Source organism: Scatophagus argus, chromosome 6 (assembly GCF_020382885.2).
Source record: "Scatophagus argus isolate fScaArg1 chromosome 6, fScaArg1.pri, whole genome shotgun sequence".
Taxonomy (NCBI): Eukaryota; Metazoa; Chordata; class Actinopteri; family Scatophagidae; genus Scatophagus; species Scatophagus argus.
Window position 1 is genome coordinate 18,021,046 of NC_058498.1, and position 10,855 is coordinate 18,031,900.

General features: G+C 41.0%; 1 protein-coding gene across 2 annotated transcripts; it reads right to left on the reverse strand.

Moving 5' to 3' along the window:
- Positions 1–26: 26 nt before the first annotated feature.
- ubxn6 (UBX domain protein 6) lies at positions 27–9,885 on the reverse strand. 2 transcript variants are annotated; one of them, XM_046391710.1, is made up of 11 exons: positions 9,697–9,885; positions 9,023–9,180; positions 7,487–7,551; positions 7,252–7,380; positions 7,002–7,099; positions 6,808–6,883; positions 6,630–6,714; positions 6,265–6,484; positions 5,029–5,159; positions 4,776–4,924; positions 27–4,153 (listed from the first exon to the last, which is right to left on the reverse strand). In XM_046391710.1, exons 1-11 carry the CDS (start codon positions 9,777–9,779, stop codon positions 4,028–4,030), a joined length of 1,320 nt encoding a protein of 439 aa, XP_046247666.1. In that variant the 5' UTR covers positions 9,780–9,885; the 3' UTR covers positions 27–4,027. The 2 variants fall into 2 exon arrangements, with proteins under 2 accessions (XP_046247666.1, XP_046247667.1); XM_046391711.1 differs by lacking the exon at positions 9,697–9,885 and adding an exon at positions 9,396–9,680.
- Between the last annotated feature and the right edge of the window lie 970 nt (positions 9,886–10,855).

Consider the following 10,855-nt stretch of genomic DNA (forward strand, 5'->3'; position numbering starts at 1 on the left):
TGTTTTTTTGTTTTGTTTTTTTCAGGGGTCATCTTGCCGGTAAAATGACAACTTGTATAAAATCAGCGTGTTTAAATTGATTATTTAGGACAAGTTTGTCCAATATTCATTAACTAAGTGTTTTGGTTTTTCGTGTTTTTTTTGTTTTGTTTTTTTTTTGCATTGAATTTTCAGTCAGGCATGTTTGGCATGGGCCTCTTTAAAGTGGAAGGAGGACGTCTCTCTAGCACTGCTTTAGCTGCTGCAGACTGAGTTGAATAGAGGGAGGAAGAGCAGAACAGAAATGCCCAATTGTCACAAGAACCATCCAAGACATTAAGAACAGCATTATTTACGGTTTTTAACATGTTGAATTCATGACATTACTGGATCTCCTCTAGTCTAACTGTATATAGTTTACCGAGAGTAAGAGCTGGGGAACAAGCGGCTGAAAGTCCATCTGTACATTTCCCTTTGATTTCAATGGGTGCATTTACTCTGCAATTTCTAATTCTGACAACTCACTGGAGTAGTTGCTAGACCTTTACTTGTACAGTTAGGTCCAGTGTCTCGATGTTTTATAAATATGTATTTTTCTGTATTTTTTTCAAGAATACTTGAACAGGATAAATTCATTAAACATGAATAAAAGTACTGCACTTTTATATTCCATTCATTTCTTGTGATTCATCTGGGTGCCTTTGACAGCGTGATACTGACAGTCACCTTTGTCACCACTCAACAGTGGATGTATTAAGATTTTTGACTCCAAGACTTTCAGTAACAAGTATTCAACTGCTGGTGTAAATATTTAGATGAGGCATCTTTGTCAGTAGTTACAAGTTGAGTATATGCTCATCTGGGCACTGCAGCTTTGACAACTCACAGGTAGTTTCCTCCAAAGGACTTGGTACTAATTAAAGGCTTGATAATTTTTCCTTTTTAGAACTGATGAATGTAAACTCAAGTTGTAAAACCACTCACTTTAAAAGTCCTGTCACAAAGCTTGATTAGATTCATGTCTGGAATATGATTGGCCACTTGAGAACAGTAATAAGATTTTGAAACCTTTCTCAAAGGTGCAGTTACTGCAGGAGGCTGTCGTTGAGGATTTCTGGCATTATGCTGCAGTCAGCTGCTGCATGGCCAGCTGTACAGAAGCACTGACGCATCATGAAGCTGCCACCACCAGAATTCATGGTGGAGATGGTGTGTCTCAGCTCCAGCAAACAGCTTTGCATTCTGAGAGTGCAAATTTGGTCTAATCAGACTGTGAAACTTTCAGAGGTTATGTGATCTGTTGTGTTCATTGTTACAAGCAATTATTCATGTTTAGTCTTTTTTTTAATCACTGGCAAACAAGATGAATTGTATCTGCTGTTGATTCATTGTTACAAAACAAAGTCAGAAGCTAACGAGCAACTTTAAAAAGGCAGTGCATTGTCATTCTGGCCCTGTAGTTCATGCGTTCGTTAAGGTGGAGTCCACTCCTACAACATGTGGACATTTAAGGTGTCACACATGCACTGAACCTCAGTTGTTTCATTTGCAGATGTTCTGAAACATCTTGATTTGTTTTGAAATACTTGAAATACTATAATGCGAAAGACTTCAGTCGTGAAAAAGCATTTTAGGAACATTAAGCATTATCCGTTTGTTCACAGTATGTCAGATCAGTCACGTGTTGGTAGTTGTGAAGGAGCTTCTCTTCAGGCACAGACTGCAGTCAAACACATTTGCCTCTTAATTCTGTTCATTAAACAAAAGTTGGGATGCAATGCAAGCTGTTTTTTATTACAGGCAGTTTAAAATGCAACACAACAGAACTCAGCAAATCTGGACAAATCACCACTGCTCACTAATTCTCTTAATAAGACTACAATGCTGATACAACATTACTTTTTTCACTGAATACATGTGGAAAATTGGTGGGCAGACTGAACAAGACAGTAGAGGAGTGCAGAAATGTTGGCTGACTTGGCTTCACATGCTGGGATTGTCCATCAAATTTAACACTTGACATAACATTATGACCCCCAGCAGATATAAATGTGTGTACGGGTTTAAGGTGGTGACATCTACTGACTAACAATCACAGGACTTTTAAGATCTATTTCTGTTACATGTTTGTGTACAACTCAATTGGGATGTATTAGACAGACAAGCAATGAGAGGTAGGCTGTTGTCATCTTAACCAACCACAAGCATGATGAACTATAATTAGCTTTTACAGATTAACCTGGTATAGATTCACATACAGCAAAAACCACTACAAATTAAATGTTCATTGGGAAGGTGGAATCTGAAACATTTCCACAATTTGGGGGTAAAACTGAAACCAGTTCCTTAAACAACTTGGATTTCCCAGAGGATCCAGTGAGCTGGTAGGTGCTATGAATGGTGTTTTCATATATTCCAGCTGTGTTTGAAATACAGACCCTTTAAGTCTCAAGAAAATGTAGACAAACAATAGAAAAGACTTCATTAAGACTACCGTCATCAAGACAACATGAGTCCATGCTGCCAGTTTCAACAACAGAGATGTAATTCATGCCTGCCTACATGCCAGAACAAAACAAGTTGATGCTGCTATTAATACACCGGGATCCTAAATAATGTTCAGTTTTTGACCTTAATTTTAAGTCATGGTTTAGGCTTGTGCTTATGAGTAAAAAAAAAACATGAGGTTTTTAATTATCAAAGCAATCAGATGAGTACAAGGGCACTGCAGGGCAGAGGACAACCATCCATTCAGACTCATATCACAAAGAAATCAACCAGACAACCGTCAGTTAACACCGTTTAGACCTGAGTACCACCAAACAAACTAGTAGCATTTTAAGCCTTCAGTAAAGCCAGTGTGCAGACAGACTAAGTGTAATAGTTTGCTTTTTTTTGATGTGGAATCGTATGAGGCTCTTTTCCATAGTCAGTGTAATACCTGCAGCACAGCCCCAGCTTGGAGAGGCAGCAGGAGTGTCAGTGTCAGAGGGTAAGCAAAGTACTGCTGAGGACTGAGGCAGCAGCAACACATATGTGCCCAACCCAAAAAAAAACACCAAAAAACATTACCACTTAAAGAGGGCTCTATATTTAGAATATTTTCACCTTGTTACCAGGCTGACAGAAAAACTGAAGCTGTTAAATTGCTTTGTCCAAAGCCACCTGACTCCTTTGACAGCAAGTCTGAGTACAAAAGTAGTGTTTTTGTTAAAGAATCTGGTGGCTTTGGAGAAGGTGATATAACAGCTTCGGTGTGTCTGACCACACGGTAAAGCGGTGACAATACTTTCGCTATAACATACTATTGTAATGATTTTAGTTGACAAAAAAATACATTTTGTTGCTGCCCACACCCACACCAGTACATCGGTTGGCTTCCTACCCTTACACTCCCGCTGCTTCTCCAAAATGGGGATGTGCTGACTGCTGTCTACTGTAGGTAGTACACTGACCATAGTTAAGTACCTCATACAGCTCCACTTCAAAAAAAGAAAACTTTCCCTTTTAAGTTGAAAGAAATTAGGAACAGAAACTGACCAGATTCACTTGGCTTCGCTACTTCTGATACTCTTCTACGTGGCTGAACAAAGAGAACAAAGTCAATGCAACAGACTTCAAAAAGGGGGAGGACGCGTTGACACAGTTAAAACACGGTCTCTAAGCATGACACGAGAAGTATACCTGACTGGCTGACTGTTGGGTAGAGCACAGAGGACTGCTGCCAAAGTCTGTCTAAACACCGCATGTACATTCATTCAGGCAGAGAGGAAAAAAACACCACTTGGTTCCTGCTTTCTCCTTACATCTGTTAGTAAGTATTCCTTCAACACAACTTGCTGCAGAGACAGTCTGCATGTGTGCTCAGCCACAGCATCAGGGTGAAGCTGCCCCTAGTCTATCACTGCTACTGACTACAGTTAGAATTTGTAAAAAATAAAAATCAATCATCAGTCAAAAAATCAGTCATGTGTACGGGGCAATTTCACACCAGTAGTGCCAGGAAGGAAAGTGCTGTGGCAGGGGGGTTCAGAGGCGGAGTGTCTGCTCAGCTCAGGGTTTGAATGGTTTCCAGCAGCTCTGGTTTGAGGAGGGAGGGGCTTTTTCCACCTGCTGCCGCAATATCCGCCTGCACAGCTGCATCCCAGGCAAATGTGAGCAGAGCTGCAGGGACCTGAGCACAAACACACACAAAATCTCATATTAACAGCAAATACCGGGTTATACTAGGTAATCTGATACCTCGGCTGGTATGAGGACCCCCACTAACAGCTAATGGTTTTGGTTTTTTTTGGGGAATTTTTTTGGCAATTTATTTTGATTATCCTGGAGATACAAAAACTCTCCTTTCAGGGAGTCATTATTTTTTTGGGTGTTTATAAATTTGCTCCTCCTTTGGTTGTTCGTGATGATATGGGTTGGATACCTGGATGCTTGCTTGATATGCCAGAAAACAAAATGAATGGCTGAGCATTTGACTCAGTTCAGGAGAAGGAACATGTCATATGGTGTAATAACGTGACCCATGTTTTCAACAGTTTTTGGACAACAATCGAGCTCTGCAGGACAGAGGAACATATTATATCACTTGTTAGTAGAATCAGCTCATTGTTGGTGTTGGTAATATGGCAAGTGCAAAGTGTTCAGGAAAGCAGTGTGAATCAAAAAATGTAGCGCCTGCACACTTACACAAGGTTAATTTGTTTATCACCATCACCACCCATACTGTTAAATGAATCTGTGACCAAAACAAAAATGTAGTCTCAACACACTATTTTCTTCATGAGAAGACTCACCAGGTTGCACTCAGCAAGAGCGACTTCATCAGACTCTGGTACTTTCTGACTTCCGGGGGCAATGAGCTCAAAGGGCTGCCAGCCGTCCACCAAGGACTCCCGTACGAACCCATACACCACAGACAGCCGGTCCCAAGCATAAAAGGTCCCTGGAATCACACATCATCTGCATTTACTCACTTCCCTTCATGTCAGGGCAGGGTGTTGATGCAGGCCTATTGCTCCGAATTGATTTTGAAAGAGAAGCTCTTACCTTGTAGCAGGTTTCCATCAGGCAGTCTGATCCTGAGCAGGGTGTAGTTGTATTTCCTTCTCTCCCTCTGCTCCTCTTTCTCCCTCATGGCCTTAGTGCGCAGCATGGCGTTCTTCTCCACCAAATCACTCCTGGGAAATGCACACAAGGGAGGAAAAAAAAAAAAAAAAAAAGGTTCTCTAAACTGATGATCAACAAGCACCAGTACACCACAGTCTAGGAGTGTGTGATACTGAAGCTTATGATGAACACTTTCTTTTTTGTTTTTTGAGGACAGAGGTGCAGATCACACACACGGGGCACATAAAGCAGAGAAGAAGTTGAGAATCCATTCCAATCTTGGCCAAGTCCATCTGCTTTAGTCTCATCCCGAAGGGAGTCAAATGTTCAACTACATACAGATAATAATTGCATTGTTTAACAGTATTTGTCCAGAAATACATTTTTAACAATAATGTAAATGAGTGCTTTGCAGGCCAAGAAGATGTCACTGCCTCATCTGACTCGAACTTTTGAACTGGGAAGCTGTGTAGAACACAAACTGTAACAAACTGGTTTGATGTGCACAGACATTTGGTTGTGTTTTAACAGCCCAGAGCTGCCTGTGCAAGATTTAATCGAGCACAATGAGTCTGCAGTTCACACTCGCACACAACACCTCGCCTTGCCCATGCCTTTTCTCTCCCTGTGTTTAAACTGTTTATTTTCTTCATGGTGCAGAATGAAATCGCACCAACCAGGTGCACTTACAAGCTTAAAACAACAGCACAAGTAAGCCTGCATTAAACATGTGAGGTCGCATCACAATCAGTTCATTTACAGGAGGGACAGAATACCAGACAACATCTCTCTCTCTCTCTCTCTCTCTCTCTATGTCTTTCTCTGCAGTATATGTGTGGTTGTCAATGGTTGGGGTAGAACAACGAGAGACTCCCCAATAGTTAACTGATTGCAAATGGGTCACCAAATATATTTTGGTGGCTGCTAATATACCTGTGTGGCTCACTCAAGTAAAGGTTATGTGTAGGACACATATGATGTGTCAGAGAGAGAGAGAACAGAAAATTAGTATATGGCGAGACATATTGGTTTTGACGTGTTGTGAATGTGGTGTGACAGCACACAGTCTTGATATTTGCACTGCCTTCGTAATTGTTATTTTCTACCATGTTTACCATATCAATTTATAAATACCGTTCTTATAACGTCTTCTGTATATTAACAAGAAATCTGTACCTCTGCTGTTGCTCCTTCTTGAGCTCCTCCATTGTGAGGTTGTAGAATTCTGGCGGCAGCTCGAAACGCTGGGCATTGGGAGACGGCCTGAACGCTTGCGGCTGTCTGTCCAGCTGAGCTCTGACTGGCTCTCCTCTCTGGAGACGATCCCTCCTCTCTTTCATCAACTCCAGGGCATCGGGGCTCTGCTCCAGTAACACCAGGAACTCCTCTTCCTCCTCTGATCTCCAGGAAAGGCAAACACAAATCAAAATATACAACAGCCAGGATGACTTGTTCAGTGATCTGAGGACTGTGATAAATCAAAGGAAAACCTTTGAGTCCAACAGGCTGTTGATAAAGAACAGGGATCAGGATTAACTTACCTTGACCCTCTACAGGAAGCATAACGCTCGTGAAGTCCAGGGCCTGCAAGAACTCTCTACTGCCCTCCACACAACGAACCTTCTCCTGAAACAATTCAAACACGGGAATGATGTTAGAAATGCAAAAGCTTATACCCAAAGAAAAGCCACAAAATCTGTCAGAAATGTACAAACACACCTGGAACACCTTGTTGCTGAGTTTAATCTTCCGGTATTTCTCCTCTGTGGGATTCTTACATATATTGTCAACGTACCTATTGACAAAATGATGAAGAAACAGGAAATCAGATTGAAATCTAAAGTTAATGAAGATATATAAGAATGGTAGAAAACAAGTCAAAATCAGCCTTATTTGGCTGTCAAGTGTCTTACTTGCTTATGATGTCCACAGCAGCCTTCACTTTCTCTCTGTCTTTGTTAAATGTGTGGACCATCATAACAGAGGCCTCAACAGCATCCTCTTCAAACCGCTGACAGTAACAACAGAGCACATGTTTTATCAACAATACACGGCCCAGTAATATTCAGTCATAAACAGATTAAAGTATTACATTGCTGGGAATTTCAAACACATCCCAATCCGAGTTACAACAACAACAAGGGACAATATGTTCAGACGTACCATTAAAATGGCCTCTTTAATGTGTGCCTCCCTCTCACTCTTAGTTAAAGTAGCTCCTGTTAGCGGACAGGTGAAATACACACCTGACACCGAGAGGCTTGCAGGATCTTTCACTGGCACTTTGGATCCCTAGAATGAATTGTCATTCAGCAAAATCGTCAGACTAGAAAGTGATCACAAAAATACACTTAGAGCTGTCATCTGACATGACCCGACAAAGCACTGTAATGTATACCTCTGCTGCAGCCACCTTGTCTTTTTCAGCCAGGACAGCCGCCTCAGCCTCCAGTTCTCTTTTAACTACCATCAAAAAACAGAAAATCAAACAATGAAATGTTTTTTCTTGTAACTGTGTTTTAACAGCACAACAGACCACAAACAACAGAAAATGAAATTGTGATTCTTTAACCAAACTCTTACACACATTACACTGATGTTTTGCTGTTCATCTGAACTGTGAGACAGCCAATCAGGATGCCAAACACAACAACCACAACTATTGGATATGAACAAATCACAGGCTATCTGCTTTTTAAAAACTACGGATAGAGCAGCATCTTTTTTCCGTGGATCATAAATATGGATAAATGATAATATCGGCAGGGCGGCACGGTGGTGCAGTGGTCAGCATTGTGAGCATGTTCTCCCCGTGTGCCTGCGTGAGTTTTCTCCAGGTAGTGCGGCTTCCTCCCACAATCCCAAAAACATTAGATTTAGGCTAATCAGCATTAGGTCAATTGGGTACACTACATTTCCTCAAGGTGTGCCTGTGCGTGTGTAGTTGTCTGTCCTTGTGTGTCAGCCAAATGACTGACTAGTGACCAGTCCCCTGGGACAGGGCCCAGTGTCCCCTCCATGACCCTGCATGGATAAAGTGGTATAGAAAATGGATGGATGGATAATATCAGCATGTCATCACTGGCACCTGATAAAGGGTTTAAAATGAAATATCACATCAAGCCAAAATGAACATTTCTGATAGTAAGACACTGAGAAGCAACTTTTTAATATTTGAATTATTCCCATTGCAAATTGTTGACTAAACAGTTTAATTACTTTGCCCAGTGAATGCATACATACTGAAACTCAGTGTATGTCTATATCTGCTAGTGCACCGTCATATTAAGAATTTAAGAATAAGTATAATTATATGTTAAAGCCTTTTTGATCTCTACAATTAGTTGTTACAAAACTGCATATCAGATATCAGCATAAATCCAAAATCATGCATCCCAACCCAACAGCAAAGAGAACAGAAGTGGGACGAACAGTTAAAGAAAACCCACCAGTTTTAACTGGGAAACTAACTGGGAAACTAAAGGACTACTATAAATATCCAAACCCTCAGGAGTGGGAATGCACCGATTTGTACCAAAGGCAGTAAGTTGCCAAGATGAGACATTTCACAGATGTTTTACAGTAGAAGACCACAAAAAAGACAATTGTACAATTGATTCAATAAGTATCACCAAAAATGGTAATAAACACTAAACATTACTTTGTAAGATGCACTGATGTTGTCAGTCAGTCTCAATTACAGCTTTAATCAGGACTGTCTTCATGACCACAACCCATAACCCTGATCTGAATTAGGGCTCCACAACCACAAACCTCGCATCACAAATGTATGCTGTAGCAACTTTAAACAACATTACCCAGAGCATACACGTCCCAAGTAGCAGTGATGGGATGACGAGGTGGATTTCAAGTCATTCTGATTTCCGACACCACCTCGGGTGAACCACAGTGGGATGAAGGTAGCTTGACTCACCCTGGCTCCTGATGGCGTCCTGAGAAGTGTGGACCTTCGGCCGCTGACGCTGCTCGATCCTGGCCAGGGCTGCAGCTCCAGCCATCTGGGCTCCTTCACTGGGAACATGGCGATTGTTCTTAGTGCTGGAGCTGCTCTGCGTCCTATCGGGCTTGGTGCTACAGTGTTATGATGACAGAAAAGCGCAATGAGGAGGCGTGTTGTAGCTTCACGTTAGCCCAAGAACTTCTGTCGGCAAACAGCCACAGTTTTTGCTTTTTTACTCATACGAAATGTTAAGGTTAGCTAGCTAGGCTATTTCACACGCTAAAGATAAGCGCCACCAGTCAGTGACACTGCAGTTCTACTTACCTACAAATACAAGTAACATTACCTTATTTAGACAACTGAGTCTATAAGCTTGTTCAGGCCAGGGATTACCTCTCTAGCTAACTGAAGACTCCTCCACTGTGCTGTGAGTTACATAATCCATGTAAACGTTGTTCTAATCTAACCCACAGCGAAAAAAAACGAATAAGCATTCTTCTATTTATCTTTACGACATGCTAATAGCAAGCCAAGTAACCACTAATGACCAGCGATTAGCTATTTGTTAACTACATTCTACAGACGATAGACAGCTAGCTATGGGCTACCGTTGTAACATTAGTATCTGAGGAAAGTTTTCTAATTGCCTGGTTTCTTCTGTCAGTTTCTTCCCAGGTCCCGCTGATTTAAATTTAATGTCCTTCTTAATGTCATCGAAAAACTTCTTCATTTCCTTTAGCTGTTACACACAAACCCGGTCGCTGAAACACAAACAGATGAAGAGCACGCTGCTAACCCTAGCTAGGAGGAGGACCAAAACAAAATTGTGCCAGCTGACAGAAAACTGCTTCCGCCTCCTGGGCGCCTGTGTCGCCCCCGTGTGGTTGCATGTAAAACTGAAGAAGAAAGTGGCAGCCAGTCAAAATAAAATTTAAACATTTCATAGAATTTGACCTGCGCCACCACATCAAGAGATGGAAACCCACAGTTAAAACCATTTAAATAAATCAATGTTTTAATGTTTCCTTGTACACTCAAGGACTTCAACTGATCTGAAGATGATCATTTTTCTACTGCTGTACATTGTTGTCGCATGTCTGCTGTAGTTCAGCATAAAGCACACACTCATTTCCACTCCTTACATTATTAAAGTACAACAAGATGTGTATATTAGGTATTGGAGCTTTCCACACCCTCAAAGTGTCTTATTTGGGTTCTAACATCGTACTTTAAAGCGTGATAGAAATGTCACAGCTATGACACAGCTTGTTATTTAATGTTGCAAAATGTTAAAGTTTGTACTGTGTAAATTACTGTGGAAGCAAATTGCAAATTTATAACAACAGTAGCTGGTGATATGGAATAAAGTCAAAACATATTCAGTATAAATTATGTTATTGTGCACACAATGCACTGTTATTAATGACCAACACTGAAATAATCAAAGCAAGCCATCCAGCACATTTTCTTACTTTTTGTGGATGTGCTTTAAGGAATATAAAATTAATAGAATATTTAACTACCTACAGGTAAAAGTAATGATCTGTATCAATATTAGATGCAATATTAATGTAACCTGTGATTAAACATTCAGGCTCTATATTGGGACAATCAACTGGATTAGTATATTATCCTAAAAAAAAACCAAAGACAAAACAAAACAAGAGAAGGCAGCACTGAACCAGACCCAAGACATCTTTGAGGAAAAGATTCCTCCAGGTCTTTAAAGCAATGAAAGGACTTCCCCCTCCTTCTGACCTCTGACCTCCTCTCCCACACCCTTTCAAACTTGCACCTACAACCCTG